At 38.5% G+C, this 24,590-nt stretch overlaps 1 protein-coding gene and 1 long non-coding RNA gene across 3 annotated transcripts; both read left to right on the top strand.

Moving 5' to 3' along the window:
• The first annotated feature begins 1,181 nt into the window (after nt 1-1,181).
• On the top strand, nt 1,182-5,940 carry LOC119885083. The gene is made up of 5 exons (XR_005441164.1): nt 1,182-1,355; nt 2,409-2,471; nt 2,670-2,732; nt 3,105-3,176; nt 5,455-5,940. It is a non-coding gene; the product is annotated as an uncharacterized LOC119885083 (long non-coding RNA).
• An 8,951-nt stretch (nt 5,941-14,891) lies between these two features.
• Nucleotides 14,892-22,434, top strand: LOC119885084 (protein C19orf12 homolog). Of its 2 annotated transcripts, none has more exons than XM_038695320.1 (3): nt 14,892-15,077; nt 18,245-18,419; nt 21,721-22,434. In XM_038695320.1, the coding sequence occupies exons 2-3, from the start codon at nt 18,260-18,262 to the stop codon at nt 21,984-21,986; spliced, it is 426 nt and encodes a 141-aa protein (XP_038551248.1). In that variant the 5' UTR covers nt 14,892-15,077; nt 18,245-18,259; the 3' UTR covers nt 21,987-22,434. The 2 variants fall into 2 exon arrangements, with proteins under 2 accessions (XP_038551248.1, XP_038551247.1); XM_038695319.1 differs by having other exon boundaries at nt 14,899-15,077; nt 18,212-18,419.
• The last annotated feature ends 2,156 nt before the right edge of the window (nt 22,435-24,590 follow it).

Consider the following 24,590-nt stretch of genomic DNA (forward strand, 5'->3'; position numbering starts at 1 on the left):
TTGTGCAGATCTTTTCGACACACACACCGCTGAAAAAGGGTCGTAGATGCTTCCACACTTCCGAGTGGAATGTGCACGCACCGCTAAGGGTGAGTCTGTTCCCGCCCGTGTACAGGCTTCGGAGATTCACTCACAAAGCCAGCTGGCCAGGCTCCTCTTGGACAGGGTTTTACTGACTGCACTATCACTGAAACAGACAAACAGCTGACCAGTGCATCGAATGGGGGCTGTGTGCTCTACATAGGACGTTAGCCTAGCATACATGGACACAACAGATGCACTCTCACCTCCCTGCACCCTAAGTGGGGTAGGGGGGTAGAAAGCATCCAGATTTATTGTCCTGGACCTGAACATGCTCCTTATGTTCTTAAGAGCAAAGGAGTGTTGTCTCAATCTGGCTGCACTGTGGACACCAAGAACCAGCATGCAGCTGGGGTGAACCGACAGGCACACAGCTCACACACCTTCTTAGAGGTGAGAGCAACTGCTATTCATACGTCACGCACGTATCGGTAGCGACGTCCTATTGGTCGGCTACATGCACGATAACATTTTAGTGGGCAAGTCCAGTAGAGGGCGGAGCCTGTGTGAGATAGAACAACCGAGCCCGTTCTCATCTCAGGGTGAACAACCCGTTTCAGTAGAAAGCACGGGGTAGGAATGGGTGGAATGGATACAAACCGGCTATCTCAGCCCTGCATTGAGTAACGCCCTCTAGCCTATAACAATGGGTGGAATGGATACAAACCGGCTATCTCAGCCCTGCATTGAGTAACGCCCTCTAGCCTATAACGCATGACGTCCACGACAGATTTTTGTAAGCCATTTTGAGCCAAGTTTAAGTTGTAGAATGTCCCAACCACCACATGGCGGGTACCAAAGTGTTCCATTTGATTATTGTCTTTACATCTCTGTCATTTTGATATACTGCATCATAAAATCAAAATAGGGGAGGGAAGAGTACCTCAGCAATAACTGTAAAATCCTTTTATTCTCAGAAAACCAGACTGGTAAATCCTTTCTTAAGGAGGGAATGAAACATGTTGGCTCACCGTTAATTCCAAGAGCTGCATCAGCTACTGGTTTGGAAAACTGTGTCATAGAAGTAAGATGACACTCAACATGTCAAATAAATATATCATTCTGCTGTATTGCTGGTATAAATGTTTTTATTAACATTAAGTTTAATTGGTATAATACGCTTTCATTATTTTAGTTTTCTCTCTTTCAGAACTGGATTGGTAACTACAAAAGGTCCAAAGCTGCTTCTGAGCCCTGGCAGTCAAAGCCCAAAATACACACAAGAGAACTGTCACCATACAATCTTTTATGTAGGGACATTCTCAGAAACAAAGGTATGAGTCAGTATTGGATGCTTTTAATTGTTATACTAAATGGTTAGTTGTTGTTGTACGTAGCGGTCCTGTTTACATCAGGGGTTCGCAAGAGTTGTGAAACGAATTTGTAGTATAGTATTTGAAGGATTTCATACTTCAGTGCAAGAGTTCTGTGTCTATTGAAGCCTGTTGTACAGGCTTGTTACAATGTAATGGGTTTCACAACCCAAGTGTGATCCAGCGTGTTGGACAGATTATCTCTGTATGAATTTACTTTAAAAAAAGAGATGCAGACTCCAAAGTTAAGTTTTCTGTGCATCTATTTTTTCCCTTAGGCACAATGAACTATATTAAGGGCAAGTGGTCCACATTAGGGAAAGACGAGAAGCAGAAATACTTTCAAGAGGCAGAAGCACTGAGGGCATACGGGCAGGCACAGGACATTAGCCCTGAGATGAGGGAGCTCAAAATTAAAAAGCATCTGAAGAAGCTGAAGTTGGAGGTTTGGAAAGAAGCTTCATATGCTTGACATTAGTGGTATGAGTTGGCACTATAGTAGCATTACAGTATTAGGTGTAAGCTAGATTGACAGCAATTGTGATGTGAGATGTGTTTTTCTGTAGATTCTTTCATCATTTTAAATGAATTCATCCCAAATAAACATTAATATTAATTAAGTCATCCAATGATTACCATACTCAAAGTATGTAATCCAAATGTATGTAATGAGCAATTAGATTACATTTATTCATTTAGCTGATGCTTTTATCCAAAGCGACTTACAATTGCTATACATGTCAGAGGTCGCACGCCTCTTGAGCAACTAGTAGTTAAGTATCTTGCTTAGGGAGACATAGGTAGATGTCACAATTGAACCCAGGTCTCCCACACAAGAGCCATGTGTCTTATCTACTGCCCCATCATCACTCGACCATTCAGCAATTAAATTGTCTGTTTTTCATTCCTGAGAATTGTATTCCTTCATAGATACATAGATGTGTGATTATGTTTTCTCCAGCAATGCAGGAATACCATTTATTTGTCTTCCTTTTTTGCCTAAATATCTATCAGATGCAGCACAATGCCACCCCACTGACTCAGCAGAGGGAAGTTTAGAACACATCAACGCAGAATGTAGGCTGAGTTGTTTTTTATTTTATCTTTACATAAATATTTACTATTAAACTGAAGAAGCATCCTTTACTAGATTTGTAACTGTGGTCAATCTACCTAATTACACAGCACGTTTGACCACGGTACACATTATTGTATGATGTAAATAATATGGTGAAATCACCTTTGTGTCACAGTGTAATGTCTTCAAATCAACAGACACAGCAGATGACCTCCAGACGAAGTCGGTGGAAGAGATATTAGAGGCCATGTGTGAAAATGGTATTTCTTGTAATCGTAATACATTTCGAATGCCAATTGCTACAAATCAGTTTTTGTTAATGCTTAAATTAAAGCTTAATTAGAACTTCTGTTCTGAGAAGTCTGCCATTGACATTTGACACAGAGAGAGAAAAGCTCACTTGTTTGAAAAGTACAATATATAGATACAATATTTATCGACGTGACATTAAACAACTTTTATAAGTTTGGTATTTTGATCATTTTACACTTTAAATTCATTCATTTACTTTAACCATCGACAGCATAAATGCTAACAAATTTCACTAAGAATTTGTAATGAAGATTCAAAATTTGTATTGAAATTGATTGTATTGAGAAGGCTGTTGTTGTGTTTTGTCTTATGTACTGTAGGTGCACAGCAGATGGAAGAGGAATCCTCAGAAACAACCAGTAATGTAGCCATCCTGATGACTGCAGATGAAGGTATCTAAATTGTGGTTATTTTTATTTAACCAGGAAGTCTCATTGAGACTAATAATCAATTTTTTAAGGGAGACCTGGCTAAGATTGACTTCAGTATAGATAAAAACAAGTAGTTTTAGACAGATTACAATACTACAATAGGAACAGCTTTGGGAACAGAGGCATAGACGAACTAAATATCCAATTTTTTTCATTTTGGATATAAAAGCTTTTAGGAAGATTCAATTTTAAGTCTTTCAGGAGCAGATTCAAGGCAGAAAGTGCAGAATACATAAACACCCCTTTTCCACTCTGTGTAGAGACATAAGGGACCTAAAGCATAAAAACATCTTGAGACAAAGGGTATTGCCCAGTACAATTCTTTAAAATACAAACTCATGCATCATAGTAATAAATCATAAACTTCAATTTCAGCTCAAGTTCAGCTCTGTACATCGATGTACATGGTGAAATTATATTTGCTGCTCTCCTTTGAAATATTTAAAAGGATCAGAGATATTTAAAAGGATCAGACCCCATCACCATTGGGGTGGTGGTGGCGCATAGATAAGATGCTTGCCTTTGGTGTGGGAGACCTGGGTTTGATTCCCACTGTAAGACATCCACCATTGTGTCCCTGAGCAAGACACTGAACCCCTAGTTGCTCCAGAGGCGTGCGACCTCTGACATGTATAGCAATTGTAAGTCGCTTTGGATAAAAGCGTCAGCTAAATGAATAAATTTAAAATACGGAGCATTTAGCTGTTTGGATTCTTTGTGCCTTAATCATTACTTCTAGATTTATGTAGATCTTAGTCTGAAAATTATTGAGTCTTAGAAAATCAGAAATCAGAAATCAAAATGGCTGAAAATATCAGTTTATTTATTAATATATATGTAATACTAGTAATTAGGATAACATTCATGATGTACTCTATATAAAAACTATGCAATATGAGTTTGTGTCTCAGTTAATTGTTTTTCATGTAGTCACCATAAGGGCTATGACATTTTAAACAAATACGATCAATAATACATTTACATACAATGAACATTTTTGCCCAAAACAATATGATAGAGGCCCATTTCAGAAAGCAGGTTCAAAAAACTCTAACAGTGAACTCCAGGTAGGTAGGTTTATTGTCACAATACAACACATTGTATTATAACACGCTCTCTAATGCCCCGCGACCATGTACGCAGGATAAGTGTTTGACGAGGGATGGAACTCTTTAATGCTACATAGCAGACAATGCACATTAATAAAGAATCAATTATGATTAGTTTATTTACCCTGAGATGGGAAACTATTGAGTTTCCGGCTCCAGAACAGCTGATTTGAGTTTGTTTAATCAACTCAGAGTAGGTTCACTCTCAGTCAAGCGTGTGCACCACCACTCTAAACAGGCAGCATGAATTGAGCCATGATACTACGATTCACCATGGCAACAGCTAAAATAATCATTCCTCATACTTCACACGTCTGGAGGTGGAAATCCTCAGGCAAAACATAAGGAGAGTTTGAACAGATATTCTTCTTAAAAAGTGAATATAGTTTATTTAATTTATATTTAATCACAATTATAATATTACAGGTGAAGTGGAATGAGATTTAACATAATTTTCATTCAGGTGCAATTCTGTATAGAACAGATGTGAAAGAAGCTAAAATGGAAATATAAGAACAAAGTAGTGATGAGATTTCAGAATAGAAAATTGGGAACCTTTCCGGGGACACCTATAGCCAGGGACAGAAAACCATAAATGGGGACTTCTGGTCAGTGGTCACCTTATTTTAGTCTGCCTAACAGACTTCATTAAAAAATGCTGATAATTTTTATTGACACGGATGGTAAAACTCTTAAATGAAGTAATGAGGAAACAGCGCTGTGTCAGAGGGAGGAGACTGAGAAACTCAAGGTTTATTGAAGAAAAAAGCTCACACTCAGTTACCATTGTAACTGACTCTGGGCTAAAGTTACCTCGCTTTCTGAAAGGGTCTGAAAAGGAAAACCAAGAGTTTACCTCATTTCAGGGTTAAACTCAAGAGTTTTCATTAAACCCGCTTTCATATATGGGCCCCAGGAACCCTTCTTTGTTGACCTGCTTGTATCTTATGATACAGCATCAGCAAGATCTGAGATGGTGGGTGTCAGTTCTGGTGAATTGATGTGCAATACCCAAATTTTAATTTGGCAGCAGTTGTAAATGAAAAGCTTACTTTGAAACATTGCTTTGAATAGGTTGATTTCAGCAAACTGGTTTCACCTCCAAAATATTTTTGTTTTTCCTTTGGTAGATCGAGGCAGTTTGCGCTGTGTCTGCCACATCCATTTTGTTGACAAGAAGAAGAATGCTACAAAGAAGTGGCGTTCATGGTCGCAGTGCACAGTGTGCCAACTGTGGTCACACACTGCATGTGGATTTAAAAGCAACATGTGCCTTCACTGCCAGTGTCAAACCACCACGCACACACGCTGACCTTTTGCATCAGTGTTAGGAAACATGTAATGTTTACTGCTTTCCAAGGTTGAGTTGAGTTTAAGTTGTTTGAGTTTTCTTACTGTGTTGACAGTAAGCAGCAGTTTTTTCTATTAAAAATGAAATTTATATAAATCTCGGCGCTACATATATTTTGCCCTGTAAGAAGAAAACAGTGAAATTTTCATTCAGCCTAATTAAGATTCCTTTTATTTATTGTTGATGTTTGTTGGCCCCATCGATGTGGTCCCTTTTTAAACTGTGCCATGTGGGGAACTAAATAAAGTTCTACTGAATTGAGTACCTGTGTTGTAAATGAAAAGCCTATTTGTTTATAAATCTCTGTTTATGTTGATATGATTAGACGCTTCACATCGGTCTAATGTATTTTTCAGTCCTACACATGATGGTTAGAATTTCCTGTTGCATTGTCACTGGTAGGTATTTGGGAAAATGGATTTTAAAAAGATGTTTTATGTCAGAGCAGTAGTGACACTTGTGAAAACTTTGCCATTCAGTTGAAGACTACAATTTATTTTTTAAACTTTAAATGTAATAGATGCTACGGACGCATCCATCGCTGAAATCACGTAGCTTGCATGCCGTACTTCCGTATCTTTAAACTGATAAATAAGTACACAGGATACAGCAGGGCCTACACTAGGCCTATGTGTCATGTCATGAAGAACCCAAGGCCATGGTCTTATTCATTGATGTTTTGTTTTTCTTTACCATCATAGCAGCATTAACGTAAATAGATAAGCATATACAAAGGGTGTCCCCAACAAAAATGCACAGAGTTTGTGTGTGAGTGACTCATTTGGTCACTATTTTCACAAAAAAAAAATACATGAAATGTTTGTTTTTATATATTGAGCCTTCAAAGTGCTCTTTGAAACTAGACCTGGAATGGCTTGCTCCTGAAATGAGAAATTTAAAACTTTGCTGTAGAGCTAAACCAATACATCGTTGGAAAGGTCTCAACCTGTAGATTACCATATATCAGTATGAAGATTCTAAATGGATCCTGCTTTGAAACACTGACCTTTGAACCTTCACCTTGGTGCATGTTTGAATGCTTATAATACATCAACGAAAGAGACTACAGACATGGGACCAACTGTTAAAGAGAGCTCTTGACCTTAGCTGTCAATTGAGTATAGTCAACAACTGGGGGCCCAATCAAATGTGGTTAAAATTCCAAATTCCAGTTCTACATAAACGTTAATACGTTTTAGAAACTACAATTCTCTATAGCCACGCCATGCAGTTTGAGTCAAATCAGCACCACAGTTGTAGTTTTTCCTGTGTGCAAAGTTAGGGTTGTAATATAGGGTTGTAAAAACATATACCTACTGAATATATAAAATATCTAGTACAGCCGAACTACTACTTACACTGAATGTAGATAATCCATGTTAAGAAAAAGTAATTATCTTGGTTTATTTCACATATTTTAGCAGAAACAGGAGTCCAAAAGGCAAACTCCGCCCACAAAATAAAGCACTTCCGTAACCTTCCACTACCAAAAAAAGTGAAAGCCTTAACATGAAACTCTAAACTATTGTTGAGTTATGAAGTTCCTGTTCTTCTGTTAAAAATGCTAAAGATATCATTAAAATATATCTTAGGTTGACAGTGAAGAAAATACTTCCGGGCGGGCTACGTCATGCAAGCGACGTGGTTTCGGCTTTCAGCAAAGAACTAAAGATAAAACTAAATACTATATACATTCTCTGATTAAAGACTAAAAATACTTAATACGCAAAACGCATCTTAATGCCGATACTATCTTAAAATACTGCATAGTGACAATGAACATTTACAGCTTTGCAGTCTCATCCCTTGTTTTACAGCTTCCGCATGACGTCAAGGCCTGATACCCTAAGCAGCCAATGGGAAGAGGAAAAAAAGTTGCTCACCTACATCGGCCTTGATCAGGGAGCATTTCATGCCAAAAACACCTTTAGTAAGAACGTACGAGGACCACTGTCAGGCTGATTATGACTGTAAAATGATTGTATAGGTCATATATTAATAAGTTACTTTTTTATTTACTTCTCAAGTGTGCTGTGAATAACTGTTCTGACAATGGCTGAAAACACACCTGTAACTCATTGTGGGAATGCTATTGTAGAGTCAGTATACCTGTATTCTCCGTTTCGACTTATATTGAGTGTATTGTGGAAGTAACCTTCATTTAAATATGTTTTACAAAGGTGTCCTTTTTACAAAAGCATGTTTTACAAAAACAATAAAATGGTTAGTGTTAACTGTAAAGTTCATAACACCAAAGCTGACTACACCTTGAGTATTACTAGGCTGTAGAAAGTTACTTAGACAGCAGCTTCTACAAAAACAGTGTTTATTGTCCAAAACAGCAAGTTTAAACCATTTTTTGTTTAAATTGGCAGGACAGATCACAGCTCATGAAAAACAAACATGGACTCTGTTGCAGTTACACTAATAAAGTGATCAGCAACACAGCCTTAATTGGATTGTGACCACTTACAATGAAGACACACACAGAACCTACAGTGAGGAAAATAAGTATTTGAACACCCTGCTATTTTGCAAGTTCTCCCACTTAGAAATCATGGAGGGGTCTGAAATTGTCATCGTAGGTGCATGTCCACTGTGAGAGACATGATCTAAAAAAAAAATCCAGAAATCACAATGTATGATTTTTTAACTATTTATTTGTATGATACAGCTGCAGATGCTGATCTGTGGTGGCCACTGAATGCTGTTGTACTCTTTTATTGCCTGTCTCAGTCTCTTGTTGGAGTTGGCAACCTGCTTGGACAGTCTAATGGCAATGCCCTGCCCATAAAGTAAAGTTATAAAATAGACATGCAAACAAACGCCTTCATTATTATGGTCCTTTACAGAGTTGGATCTTATTTTTTTTTATTTATCTACTTATCCACAGCACTTTACCTGGATATTTTCTCTTCAGATGGAGGAGGACGGCTCTCTCCTTTGATTCAGTTCTAGCCTTCCAGATCAGTTGGCCTCTGACATCACAGTCAACTTCTTTAAGGGTAGACTGGAAGATTAAATCAGATTCTTGCCATCTTCTCCGTATGCTGTGTTTTTTTCTCAATGTTTAGCAGAGAGTTCTCAATTCTAAAATGGTCAGAGAGTAAAAATGACTGTTAATTAGGCACTTAATCAGAGAACAGTAACAGACTGATACTGCTTACTTGCTCTTTTTCATCCTCCATGTGTGACTCACGAGTCCCAGATCTATATATTATAAAATGTATAGCACAACACATCAGTAATTACCAACCAGAAAACATTCCTGTGGTACACCTGACCAAACTTTGTACATTACAGGGGGAGCTTGGTGGTAATTGATTATTAATCACACCATATTTAATTACTGCATTGTGACAGTTTCCTAGAAAACAAGACGGTGTTATTGTCTCGCTCATAGCTATGTAATCACACCAAGGCTTCCATGTTTAAGCACATCAGTAAGGCACTCAAAGATGGGTGTAATTCCCATATAGTCTTACATAAACAACTTGAACGCTTACTTGAACATGTAGAACTGAATCAGCTTAGTGATATAGTCCCTTTTCCATCTACAGACAGTGCCTGGAGAACAGATAATGACATTACTACAGCTACTTCTAATAAAGTGCATCATTTCATGTTCTTCACCAACATAGTTTACAGGATACTCTACTGTACATGGAAAAGTACATATTAACGTATTTGCAATATCTTTGTTAATTATATGTGTTACCTTTTTACAATATTCCAAGACATTCAAGCATTCACTTCAGTTGACTTTGGTTTTTCTTGGGCTAGCTCCAGCTCCCTTTTCTTCCATCTCTCCATGTCTCGCTCTGAGACTAACACTAGACAATAAAAATAACAGAAAATAAACAAGTGTCAATGCTACATACTCTGTGCAAAGGGCGCTTGTAAATGGAATCTAAAGTTTCCTGTTCACACCTATTGTTACCTGCATGTGCATGACTTACCTGGTGCTTCTCTGATGACAGATGAGATGTCTTCTTGAGCGAGGATTGATATTTTCTCTTCCTTGTCTAATTTTTGCAGGAGCTGCACCTCTGTAAAGACAGTTTTGTTTACTTCTGCTGACCAATTTGTGTGTCATCAGCTTAAACCACCAGGACAGAATTTTGTTATACAGCAGTAGACAAACCTGGGTCAGTTGATTTCCTCCGTCCATAAAGCAGAAGGGCATCAGTCAACAGGTCCAGGCGGTGCGAGGGAGTCATCTCCTTTGTGACTCTGGCAAGTCTTGGAGGAAAGACCACAGCCTTTCCATTCCTTCCCCGTCCAAAGCCGTGAGCCCAAAACCATCAAGCCGTCTGGTGTTGTACTTGATCTGCGATTACAGCAAAGTCATACAATATCACATACACTGACGTTGCACATTATCCTACTAAATTGGAAACAGTTGCAGTGATCATCTATTTAAATGGATCCAAAAGCTCAGGACAGAATCCATCCTATATATTTATTTTTATAATAATAATTTAGAATAATCAAATAGTCTGCTTACAGTGTTCAGTTAGGCTGTGTGTGAACATATGCTTGCTGTGCGCAGTCAAGCATCATGTGATATTTTCCTGCTGAGGCTCAGTGAGTTATTTGGCCCTTCCATTCCTGCTCTGCTCGCATTTTGGGACGGTGCACAATTATTTTCCCCACTCTATCACAGCAGTAGCTCGGCCTGCGGTATGTTACGTGAGTGGAGTGTAATGCTTTCACCCTGACCCTTCAGACAGGGCTTGGAGCAGGAGAGGGCCTTTGCTCAGCTTATGTTATTTTATCTTTTAAATCTGTAAATAGCGAAACTGTCCATTTCATTCATTTATATCCATGTAATAATCCATAAATACACAAATGCCAATTAGATGGTAACCTGCATGAGAAATAAACTTTGGTTATAACAATCATCTGCTTATAGTAATCAATTTGACCCGGACAGACGTGACCACTATATGCAGTCTCCATTGTGTCCTAAACAGCGCATCACTGAAAAAGACTTGAACACACACCAAGCGGGAAAAGCTTTACGATTACTTCTAGGCATTTCTACTTAATTTCAGCAGTGCAGTGGATAGACAGGAAAATGGAGGCAGACAGTGAATGATATCTGACACAGTCCTGATGTCTCTATAAACTCAATGAAATTACCTGGCATGGCAATTTGTGTCCATAAATGTGAAATGCTGGTACGGCCAAGAGAGTGCTATGCCCTCCCCTGATTTCTGATTGAACACAGTATGGCATCATTTTGAGTTAATGTGTCAATGTTTTTTATCAAAACAATAATTCACTTTTACACACGAGTTTAAAGATTTACTCACATGCAAATGGGAAGCAACAACACAGGCAATGTCATAGACAACCCGCAGGTGGATGTGCTTCTTCTCACATCTTCGAAGAAGCTCATCGATGACACACAGGGGACAGGCTAATCTATTACAACACACAACATGTGAATGATGAAACACTATACTGAGGAAAAGTGAAACAAATATCCAAACAATCTCCATTATCATTTGAAATACTCCAACTACTCTTTAAAATGATCTTGCCAGCCTTGAAGTTACTACAGTCCTAAATATTTAAGGAAATTACATTTATGGGAAGAGTAATGGTCTTTTTCTAGGAGGTAAATCTAACATTTTATGGACTCAACTGCGACTAATCTCATGAGGCTTTGAGCTGTCATGATGTGATAGCAGGTATTCCTCTACATCCTTTTCATCAACAAACATGTGGGTTCCATGCAACGGCTCAACCACACTTGTCCCAGAGCTTTGCTTCCTCACAAGGCCAAAGTTGGCATCCAATGTCACTTTCATATCTCCATCCGCCTGGAAAATAAACACAGTAATCCTGGTTTTGTATCTGGTACTACAAAAAAAAGAGTTTAGGTCAGAAACACCCATGGAATAAATAATTGATTGACAAATTCTTAAAACAAATGCTGAAAGATACACAAGGTCCCACATTCATCCTCAAACAGCCTTCAGAAATGCAGAGCACTAGGTTGATACACTTACTATTTTATTATAATACTTTATACAAGAATTAACTGATTTTGCATTTATCAATTCAATGCAGTATCCAATCAGTTCATGGATACTGCAATTATGGTTAATCAAACAGGAAGTGGCCTGAAACTAGAACCAACCTTTGGACATGCTGGGCATGTGGTCCCATCATCAAACTGTGGGCAAACATCTACCAAACTTCTTTGTCGGAAGTGGTGATGCCTAAACTGGGATATTGACTCTCCCACCAGGGCTCTGTAGAGTGTATTAACCTACGGAATAAGCAGCAGTAAGAGAAAACATTATTCTTTCATATACTCAGATCTCCTACATAAGGCCAAGGTGAAGGTGGTTTACACAGAGGTTTTTTGCATGCAACTGTATAATTCAATATGGTTCCATGTTCATCTTCAATGTTTACATTTTGTTGTGATAATTAATGATGAGCACAATTATGGAAGGGTGTAATTTTCACATCCATTTGGACTTGTCAGTGTTGTTCACTTCACAGACAGGACTTCAGACTTACCTCTGCAAGTGTGAGGTTGTTTTTCCAGCGCAGGGTGTTGCAAAAACCTTCATCAGAAACCACTCCAGTGACAGACAAACAAAAAGCTCTAGCAGAGGGATGGAAAAGACTGTGTGGGGCTTGTCGGCTGTTGCTGGTTTCATACCTTGACTAAGGTAAGAAACCTTTGGACGCCCAGCGATACACTTCCTCACCACCTTAATCTTGACGCTGATTTCTGAAATCAAAATATTTGGCAGTTATTGGAAAAGTGAACACCATACTTCTTATCACAGCCTAAAAGACAGAAACACATCAGTGAACATGGGATGCAGATGAGGGATATGTATTTTGTTCCTCTATTTATGCACATGTTAGACAGATAGTTTAATAAATTCTCACTCTCTCTATGCAGCTTGGCCCAAAACCTAATTTGGATAGTTGCATGACAAACTTACCACACAAGACACAACTGGTAAGTGATGCTGTAAAAGGAGACGTAAAAAATTAGGTGGGCCTAAAGAAATATTACACACACACACCTGTGGCTTTGGGTTTTATTTTCAAGTTCTATGTTGAGGACAGCAATGCATGTTAGCCTACCTCACTGCTCACTTACAAATATACAACTGAGACACCACAGCCCTAATATCACCACATACGAGCTAAGGTATTTCTAATAAATTGACACGGTTCCTCTTTTGTATGAATGTCAATATGATTGTAAGCTTCTAACACTCACAGGTGACAGGTGCAGCCGACTGAGCTTGCTCCTCGTGAACTTATTTTACGTTCTAGTCAAGATCCCAAGGTTTTCAAAGAGACCAAACATGTCAGGTTGAATTAGTTACATGTAACGTTATTTAAAATGATTCTCTGGACTTCTCCATTGATGTAGCCTAACGTTAACGTTAATGCTACCGGCGCAGCCATAAAGTTTGGGTTTGAATATTTTACTCAATATGAGCGTGAAATAGCTTCAGTGAAGAGCAGATACAGATTATAAGCTATGCAACATGTCTAATTTACAATCTTAGTGTGGAAAATGTCATTTTTACAGGCTAACGTTGAAGCTAATTTAATTTACCAGTTCAAAGCTGTCACGTAAAACATGCTAATAATTAGTAATGCTAACGAAAGCATACATGCTAATAATGTAAAGCAAACGCAATAGCAAAACGGTTATTTCTTGTCAACACTCATGTCACACAACCTTAAAACTATTTTTTTCTGTATTACTTTCGCGTATTGGCTAATTAATCACAGTTAAAATGCAGTAGGGCCCTTCTGACCCATATCTATAGGGCTGATAACCACTGATAACGCCCGTTCAATTGAGTGATAACATTCGAAGCGGGTGTTATTATTCCAAATAAAGTATCTATGAGGACTGAAGTTATGCTTGTATACTAGTGTCCAGGCTAAAAGGGCCTGCTTGCGGAAGTTGGTTAATCTAATCGGGATTGTGTCAACAGAAAAGTTACATTTTAAAAAGAAATCTATACCACCAGTAGATTTAAACATGTATGCAGGAAAAGCATTCCAGATACTTTGGGGATTCTTCAGAAATTCTATTATCCATTTAACTTTAAAGGTATTATTCAATATACTGAAATCCACAACCTCCAGACCGCCTTGTTTTAAACTACCTCTAATAACTTCTTTTCTTAGATAATGGGGCTTTTTTTTCTCCAGATATAATCCTAAAGTATTTTATCTAGCTCCTTAATAACATTGGTTGGGACGCTAAGTGATAAAGCCACATAAACAGATATCCCCTCTGCTTTGGATAAAAGGACCCTACCATGTATAAAATTATCTCTCATTAACCATGAGTTCAGTTTTAATTTAGTTTTTTCATTTACCGAGGATGCATCGGTTGGTAACTTGTGTGAACTTGACGGCAGAGATATCCCAGCATTAATTTCGGCATTCAAGCGAGGGGCTGAAAGAAGCAGCCAACAACTCGTTTTGTACTATTTTCCTGTGTTATTTCATCACTAAATCCATTTCTGAGACGGTTTGAGGCAATAAATCAACTGTTTCGATGTCGAATATTGGCAGTTTTAGTAAAAATGATGGCGAATCTAAAATGTGCTCAATCAGTTGCGACGCTCTGCAGCCGTCAGCTGGGGAAGCTGACGAGCCGGTGTAACACCAAAATCTGTGGCCAGATCCGCTCACAGAGCCCTCAGACACGCAGACCACTGCAGCCAACACAGCAGAGGAAAGACCCACAGCTGTATCATAGTTTTCACCTTCGTACCGCTGTTATTCTGTCTGTACATTCTGAGTAATTGTGTAAGGTTTTAACTTAAATCAAGAGGCATCTTGATGATGTACAGAAAAATGGTGATGTGCAAATAAATCTGGTCTTGTGAAACTTTGGGGAAAATGATCAGAAATAGTATGAAAGGGGACTGTCTTTGCTTTATTATTAACATTATTTTATTATTATATTAGATATTACATTGTTAGTGTAGCCTACAGTAGAGTTGTGGTCACAGTATTTGCTTTTATTTTCTATAATTTTTTTTATGTGCAAATATATCTTGGTAAGTTAAAACCTACAATAAACCCGATTCTGAGCTTTTTGTTTTGCGGGATGAAGCCTGGCTGTTATAATAATCAGAGAAATGCAGGCGGCCTCTGTGCTGGGGGTGTTGCGCAATACAGCAAGAACGCATCGTCTCAAACCGCCAGCAGCGTTTTTTGTGTGCTCGTGACAAGTTCATTCTTCCAAGAAGGACTAGCAAGAACGTTCCCCCCAAGAACACAAGTCCATTCTTTGCATTCTTGCTTTTGAGAAACACCCATATGTTTTGGGAAGAGGCGAATGTGTGCAGCACAAACTAGGCATCCGGGACAGGACCAGAACTGAAGGTAAGTTAACACTGAAAGGATTTTTAATGAAAAAAAGTTAATTATCGACGATAGGCTCGTGACCGCTGCCTTCTATCTCTTGCCTCAACTTAAAGGGAGACAAGACGGATCACTTGGCGCTTGAAGTCACACTTTGTTCGCTATTAAAATAGATATGAAACTTAGTGGAATTGTGTTGAATTTAAATCAAACCATCGTTGATTAAACCTACTGTCTTCACTGTCATTATGTCTCTTATTTGAAAAAACCCATAGACTTAAAGTAGTTTATTAGACCAGTGCTGGACCCCCAAGTTCACTGACAAACCTGTCCCACCAAACTCCATTCAGAAACCGGGTAAAAGCATTACATCATTTTAATACAAGTAAAAGTGAAACCAAGTTCCAGTTCCTTTAAAGAAGCTAAATAAATAAGAGCATAGGACTTGTATCAGCTTGGATGGTAATTTGTTTAATTGCAAATTTGTTTATAATTACAGTAACCTATCAACCAAGATGAGTCTATACATGTGTTTAATGAGTGGCCCTTTTAACTGGTGACTTTCAGCAGACATTCAAAAGCTGGACATAAAAAAATAATTAAATACGTTTTGCAGACAAATGCAGAGAAATAAGCTCCATCCACTGCTTAAAGCCAAGTCAATATTTTCTCAGATAACATACAACAGGGGTCGGCAATAGGCTGTCATCAACAGAAATGCAATATAAGATCCATGAATATGTTTTCAGTGTTGTATAAAGACATAAACCATCATGTTTTTATTACCTAAGGCCTGTGCCCTAGCCGCGGGTCCCCCTTCCATGGACAGTTTTGGTGTTTGATCCGCATCCATCAACCTACGGACGCTTTTGCAATTCCCCAGTATCTCCGGGCAGAGGACATTTAGGGGAATGACAACTCTTTTAATGTTTTTCAGAATTTTAGTAAAGCTCAGTTCAACTCCGAATTTTATTTTGTAGGTGAAACTAATAAAAAGGAAGTGATAATGTGAGTAACTGTTGCTGCCATGACTGAGATATATTTCAGCAGCGCTATCAAAGCATTTATTTATTTATATTTTTTGCCACTATCAAAGAAAAAATCTAACCGTGGGCCAGATATTATTGTTGGCGGGCAGTTTTGGTAAGGGTCCATAATCACAGAGAGCATTAATGTGTTTCTCTTGTCAAGGTTTGTATAAGCTTTATTTTAATGTCCATCCGTCCATCCATCCATCGTCAACCGCTTATCCTGCGTAAAGGGTCGCGGGGGCTTTATCTAATGTGTGGTTTATTAAGGACTGGTGCAGATTCAGTGACAGTGTTTCACACTCTTGGCTTACATTTTCCATGTTGTCTGTCAGTGGCCAAGTCACAGTAACATATGGTTTTACTGACTAATTAAGTAAATACAATTTCTTAATAAATATAGGGGAGAGCGGGGTATGTTGTCACACTTTTCACACCATCTAATATTTACTGAGCACCATACATCACAATGGTACAAATGTCATACCAAATGAAAGAATGAAGTCTTGGGCAGAAGTTTTGTATTCATTACATCTTCATATCTTATCTCATTATGGAGCTGTAGACTGTTGAATAGAGAGTGTGCACTTGTGACAATTTCCCCCATCGGCAGGTTAAGTTGTCACACTGGATTATCAAACAGTTAGAACACTTAATTGTGAATATTGATTTCAATTTCAAATTGTAACCAGAACAAAAAGTAAAATCAATCAACAATCAAGCCTAGAGAATTTGGAAAAGAAATAATTTAATTCAAAACAAAAATGTTGGCAGAGCACACATTAAGTGGGACAACCTCTTTCTTTGAACTTTAAAATCAAATGTTCTCTGGAGGACAAATGGATCTATGGTAATTGAATGTAATGCTGCAGATAACTTGCTTAAATGTGTAACTTCTTAACTAAACAGATGTGGTGTTTAAACACGCTAATGCAACAATGTGCATTTTTGTACGACGTACATCTGTATCTGACTAATCAGACATGTGCCTGCTGCTTTTAACATTATGTCAGGCGGTGTCATTTCCTAGTCATTCTGTTGAAAATTTTCTTCCTTCCTTCAAAAACACAATTACAAATTAATTACAAGCTTATTTGTCTGCTACCCTTGTTGCCTAACTAAATTAATAACTGGTTCATGTAGTGTGTGTGTGTGTCTGTGTGTTTGTATCTACTAACAGACTACATGCCTACGATATAAGACCGTATATACTCTGTCATGAATTCAGTCTTGTCCAGTTACAGTGTGTAATATTCTATTTACAGTATCATTTAATACTTGTGTCAGAGGTAATTACACAATTTCACATAGTTTTTTGAGCATGTTCTATGTGTTTATTTGTACTGGGGCAAGTAATCACATGTGACAACTTGCCCCAAACTGACATGTGTGCTAATGTTGGCTAAATCTCAAAGTTAACTTAACATAGCACTTCAGCTGAAGTATCAAAAGACACGTTATTGTCTCCTCTACTTTGTGCAAAGTTATCATTTTGAACATTCATACCTAATAAGGTTGGAATACATAAAGTGTTAAGTGCAAATGTTTTACCTTTGAAGCAAAAAAATAATAAAATTGTGCTCACCTCTGATTAGAATGACCTTGACCACATGTGAACAGGAAGTTGAACATAGAAAAAGAAGTCACAAAAAATGGCTATTTGATTTTTGACATAGAGCCTCTAGTGTTGGAGTTATGAGCAGTGTGACAACTTACACACGAGATAACTTACCCCGCTCTCCCCAACCTAAAGAAACCTCATTTCTTGAGGCCACTCTCTGTTGTCTCAGAAGAGACACTTTAACGCTGACAATTATTTTATCTCACATTAACGCAGTTTTTATTATTATTATTATTTTGAAAGTCAGTTGCTCACTGGCTCTGAATACACATACAGTCAAACCAAGTTACAGGTGGGGTGGGATGTTGATCAGCCTGCAAATCACCCACCCAAACAAGCAGAGGGGAGGGAGGCTTCGGCAGACTACGCTGGATGCAGCGTGTGGGAGAAGTAGATAAACCGAGACAAGCGATCAAATGCCATAGTGAAGTGGATAGCTACACACTGCGTGCTGATTAGTACTGGGGAAGAGGTCAGTCTAAGGATGTGTCTTTGTTATTTTTTAGGTAACACAGCAGTGTTGATTGTCCTCTTGCCAGTGTCTGAATGCAGGGATGGCTCCAAGAATGGATGATGTCGTGCATCTGTGCTGTGAAATATCAGCTCACGATCAGATCAAGGTCGCGGTGAAAAACTCCACCAAAGGAGCCCTGGTGGCAGGAGGAACAGCCATGCTAGGCGCGCTGCTCATGGGACCTCTGGGGATTGCTGTTGGTAAGACAACAACTGATCCTGACCTCTGTAGCCCACACTGACTGGGGCCTTTGGGATTGTGAGATTTGTAGGATCTCATACCTTGGAGGAAAATTCAAAACTTCTACTAGGCTGTCATTCATAGATGAGACATTTTTGGAGATGGAATAACACAAAAGGAGTTATTTAAAGCGTGACCGATGCTTTGTTACAATACTTACCCACCACCTCTTCCTCCTTATTCACTGCTAGATTATTTATTGGCTTTGATCTGCTGTTTGCTGTTTTATATCATGTCAAATTCAAAATCTTTGGGAGTTTTACCTTTGGTCGTACACGACTATCAGTTTGGAGATGTTACCACGGGATCTGTGAACTTGTGTTTTTTAATCACTGTGTGACTGAGAATACCAGACATAGCCTCACTTCTAAAAAGACAAATACAACCTAAATTTCTCTCCAAAACTAAACATTTCAAAAAAACTGATTTTTTGGCCACTTGGGGGCAGAACAACAAACTTTATGCACAACATTGACACAGCTAGCAGGTACAGTTGAACATTAGCATTTATTTGAAGTCGTGTTTCTGGGCAGCAGACAGAGCTTTGAAGTCCAATATTCACTCTCCTTTTAGCTGCTTTTGTCTCCTCTAACTCCTGAGAGAGAGGAGGCGACACCTCACATTACATGTAGTCATTTGATCCATTAATATAAAAATGTTGAAAATATTGATCATGGCATCTTCAACTTCTGATATGTAAAATCACGTCATGTTGAATAGGTCAACAATGTTTTAGTTTGTTTCTGAATACTTTCTGACCTAACTGGCCTTTAAACATTACTTAGAATACATTTGTTGGGGAGGATTTACACTGGTGGATTAATACACAGAAGGTGCTCAAGGGAGTGTTTGGGGCAGTGGTGTATGGAAAAAAATAAAGTGGTAATACAGGAACATGTCACCCAGTGTTATGGTGTGTCTCATGATGTTTCTGATAGCTTTTAGAGAACAGTGGGGCTGTGAAACGTTAGGAATAAGATAGATCAGCTAGTTGTCAAAAGTGAAAGATTGATCAATCAGGCCGATATCTGACATTTGAGATAATCTGCATCGACCGATACCTGCACTCACGAGGCCGATACATCATCCCGAATGACAGCAGATCCAATCTAAAACCATTGGCCAATAGGGATGCACCGCAATGAAAATTCTTGGCTGAAGCCGAATATAATGAAAAACTTTCCTGAATACCGAACAAGGTTTTTCACATTTTTTGCCAATGTTTTCACCATTGCATAAATTAAGTAGTCAAAATGTGCTTTTTACTCAGTGTTTCCCACAGGATGTGGAGAGACTTTGGTGGGTGGGCCTGAGGGTCCAGTAAAGTTAATTACTTGTGTCCATTTACTTTTAATGGTCACATGTAATATTTATGTATATTTTATACTTCATGTGAATATAATCCAATTAATCTTATTTCCATACTGTAAAGGCACCTTATTTTGAAAACCAGACGTTGTCACATGTGTATCCTCGCACTAAATTCATCAAGTCCGACCCTGTTTGATAAATAATGTTGTATGTGGTTCTGGTATTGCGTAACAAGAAGACTTCACCGCCTCTCTTCAGGTAGATGTCTCATCCTGCAGCACTTGTCTTTGTAAAGAGCGAAACTGACAGTTTCTAACGCTAACCTGCCTGTCAGCTCGCTCTGGTTTCACTGGATTTACCATAAAGGCTTGCATACCTGTGCTCTTCAAGTTTAGGTGTGGCTTTATTAATTGCATTCTCAGAAACGAGTGACAGAAACATTCAAAGAGGGTCAGACCGTTTGTTGCCTTTTCTAAGAAGTCAGCCACAGATGGAGTGGATGTGCTAGGAGACATTTCAGCAGAACAGTGTCTGCAAACGGCCATTTTTGCGTCTTTCTCAGACACTTTAAAATGCTTCCACATTGTTTGGTAAAATTTTTTCACTCATCCAGAATCAGAAGGAACTTCATTGCCAAGTAATGTTTTACACAAACAAGGTATTTGCTTTGGTGATAAGGTGCGACACGTAGACAAACATACAGTTGACATAAATATATGTAGAAAAATATAAATATGGAATAGACAATGCAAGTTATATAAGAATAATAAAAAGAATAGGGAAAAAGAATACAACTAATTGGAGAAAAAGAACAACGTGGCAGATATTTACATGTGCATTACTCCAGTTTGTGTTGCGACGAAAGAGAATATTGTGTACATAAATATATAAATTGACTATATAAAAATATAGAACAACAAAGATTAACAATCAACAATAAATATGTGTGATGTGGCAGGTTCGTGCATGATATGAAATGAAATAGTATTTACATGTGCAGAGACGTTTGTATTATTTGAAAGGGGGGAGTGTCAGTGGGGGACCCGGGCCTTGTTAATGAGGCTAGCTGCAGACGGGAAGAAGCTGTTTTTGTGGCGAGAGGTTTTGGTCCTGATGGACCGCAGCCTCCTGCCAGAGGGGAGAGTCTGAAACAGTTTGTGTCCGGGGTGGGAGGAGTCAGCTGCAATCTTTCCTGCTCGCCTCAGAGTCCTGGAGGCACGCAGGTCCTGAAGTGGTGGAAGATTGCAGCCAATCACCTTCTCTGCAGAGCGAATGATGCGCTGCAGCCTGCCCTTGTCCCTGGAAGTGGCTGCAGCGTACCAGATGGTGATGGAGGGGGTGAGGATGGACTCAATGATGGTGGTGTAGGTGCACTATCATTGTCTTTGGCAGGCTGAACTTCTTCAGCTGCCGCAGGAAGTACATCCTCTGCTGGGCCTTCTTGGTGATTCGGTGCATCCCTACTGGCCAGAGTTAAATATATAGTGTTAGACTGTAGAGAATAATGCAGCTGAATGACGTCACTTCTGACAAACTGTACCCCACTCTCCCTTAAACACCAGTCACCTTCTGAAATCTACAGCAGAACCCAATTTATGTTTGTTTTATTCATTAATAACAGTTCCTCGTAAAACAACCTGTTACTGGCTGAGACAACATGTATTAGATTGTACTCTGCATGGAATAATGGAATTATACTTGACTTTTCTTTGTTTTGATGTCAGCTCTCTAAACATCATCGGCCATACTACATGTAGTAGGATCAAATTATTGTTGGTTTGGGTCTTTTTCATGGGATGAAAAATATCAGTCATCACCAGACTTATCCTTTATCCTTGAATTGTTTTCAGTTGTCGTTGCTTCAGATTTACTTCATACTAGTACATGCTTATATTCAATTTATACTCACACAGTAACTCTACCCCTCCACCCTCTCTGTGTCTGTATCAGGTGGAGTAGTAGGTGGTCTGTTGGGCTTCTGGATGACCAGCGGTCAGTTCAGGCCTCTGCCTCAGATCCTGAAGAAGTTGCCCCCTACCGAGCGAAAGAAGCTCTATAATGACATTGTGGCCGTCTTAGGCAACCTAATCTGGACGGACGCGGCCCAGCTCGTATCCCTCGTGATGGGCAACACCACTCTCCATCAGCAGGTCACTGCTGCGTTGCTGAACTACATCAAAAAGGAACTCAGAGCAGAGGTGTGTTATAAAGACTGAGTTAGGGTTACACATGGACTTTTCAGGGTGGTCAGGCCAGCCAAACACAGCCAGAGTCCTTTAGAACATATTTGTTTACCTTATTGGAAAAACTGTCAATAATGGATGTTAAACTTTCTGTGTGACTGTGCCAAATTGAGCAACACACCTTTACTATCTTCTCAGTGTTTATCCTAAAAATCAGTGTATAGTCGAATCAATAAAACCTAACACAAATCATTGCACAGTAACCATAGAAACCTCACTCAGTACTGAACTCAAATAATGTTTTGTACAACAGACTGACATCTACATCAACTTTCCTCTGCTTTCATAAACTGTGTAAAATATCCTGCTTGGAGAGTCAATTTCTCTGGATTGGAATAAAATCTCTTTATCCATCCTCTCTCAGGGTGTTTTTAATATACCTCTGCTTATGAATTACAAATAAAACAAACGTTTGAAGCTATTCTGCTTGTGACTGATTATTTGCTTATTAAAAGTTGTCAGGATTGTAAGAAGACATTTTGAAAAATACACATCTGTAAGAGAATTGCAGCAACAATTCAACTTCTCACAAGTGCTTAGTATATGACAAATTATATTTATTTAACAAATGAATCGAAGATCAGAAGTCCACCTACTAACTTTTATTGAAATATACTGTAGTCTTTTCTATGGAAGCCCATTACTGTCAGGAAAAGTTAGATGTTTTTCATAAAATAAAATCATGGCAAGTCATATTATGATTGAAATTAGGAGATGTCTTTAAAATTATAATAGTCTATAATTATAAGATTGTAAATAAAAATTTTGACTATGAAAATGTGACTCTTCAATGTAAGAAAAAAGGCTGCATGTGTGCTTTCCAATAAGGTGCTCAGCCTAAAATATAAAGCAGTTCCTAGGTAGAAAAGGGGGTGCAGCATCAAAACAATCAGGGCCTGCTGAGCTTTACATTTTCTCTTATGTAACTGCCGGCAGGTTCCACTTACATTTTATTCCCCATTTGTTTTTGGATTGGTAAATTCTGATAAATGATCTTCAAACTATTTTCAACATTTCACTATATGTACTTGGTGAGGGAAACTGCATTTTACTCTTGTAGGTAACTAATTCAGAACTAGTAGAAGTAATCAGTGCTGAACTTATTTAAAAATAACTCACAAAGAATGCTAAAAACATACAACCTAGGATTACTATTAAGTACGTGTTTTACACGTCATCAAACTATGCTTTTATTTCTTGATAAATTCCATCAGAATGTGATATATTGCATGACATAATACATAATCACACTCAGAAGGAAACTTTAGCTTGGCTCATCAGAGGATTTATTCACTATAGTGTGTACAAAAGATATTCTTTTGTGATTACGTCCACCCAAGTTGGAAATCACTGCGACCAATTCTATTTGTAATAGTGTACCGAGCACCTGGTCCGTACTCTGAATTCTTATCTGAATTTGCAGAGTTTTTGTCAACTTTAGGCCCTCCGTAATGCCAGAGCAGCGTAGTACTCGTCATTAACAGAGACAACTAGGAACAACCCCAGGTTTCTTTTCAGCACTGTAGCCAGGCTGACAGAGAGTCATAGCTCTATTGAGCCAAGTATTCCCATAGCTCTCAATAATTACGACTTCTTGAGCTTCTTTATCAACAGGCTGTGTACCAGTTCAATTCAATTCAATTTTATTTATATAGCGCCAAATCACAACAACAGTTATCTCACAGCGCTTTTCATTCCCTCTGTACCACAGTACTTTAAAGTAGCTGTAATTAAACCTCTTCTGAAAAAGACCAACCTTGATCCACATGTTTTAGCAAACTATAGACCTATATCTAACCTTCCATTTCTCTCTAAAAGGAAGAGTCGCCAAAATAGCTGTGTGACTTTCTACATAGCAATAGTTTATTTGAGGATTTTCAGTCAGGATTTAGAGTTCATCATAGCACAGAGACAGCACTGGTGAAAATTACTAATGACCTCCTAACTGCATCAGACAAAGGACCTGTCTCTGTACTGGTTTTATTAGATCTTAGTGCTGCTTTTGATACCATTGACCATCAGATCCTGTTACAGAGACTGGAACATTTAATTGGCATTAAAGGAACCGCTCTAAGCTGGTTTAAGTCCTATTTCTCAGAGTTCCACAAGGATCTGTGCTCGGACCAATCCTCTTCACTTTATATGCTTCGTTTAGGCAATAGTATTTCATTGTTATGCAGATGATACTCAGTTATATCTATCGATCGAGCCAGATGAAACTCATCAGTTAGCTAAACTTCAAATGTGCCTTCAAGATGTTAAAACCTGGATGACCTCTAATTTTCTAATGTTAAACTCAGATAAAACTGAAGTTATTGTTCTGGGGCCCAAGCACCTCCGTGACGCATTATCTAAAGATATAGTTTCCCTTGATGGCATCGCCCTGGCCTCCAGCACCACAGTGAGGAATCTCAGAGTTATCTTTGATCAGGACATGCCGTTTAAGTCTCACATCAAGCAAATTTCAAGGACTGCCTTTTTTCCTTCGTAATATTGCAAAAAATCAGGAACATCCTGTCTAAAAATTATACAGAAAAACTAGTCCATGCATTGTTACTTCTAGGCTGGATTACTGCA

Source organism: Micropterus salmoides, unplaced genomic scaffold (assembly GCF_014851395.1).
Source record: "Micropterus salmoides isolate LMB-PRFRI ecotype aquatic unplaced genomic scaffold, ASM1485139v1 Ms_hic_scaffold_391, whole genome shotgun sequence".
Lineage (NCBI taxonomy): Eukaryota > Metazoa > Chordata > Actinopteri > Centrarchiformes > Centrarchidae > Micropterus > Micropterus salmoides.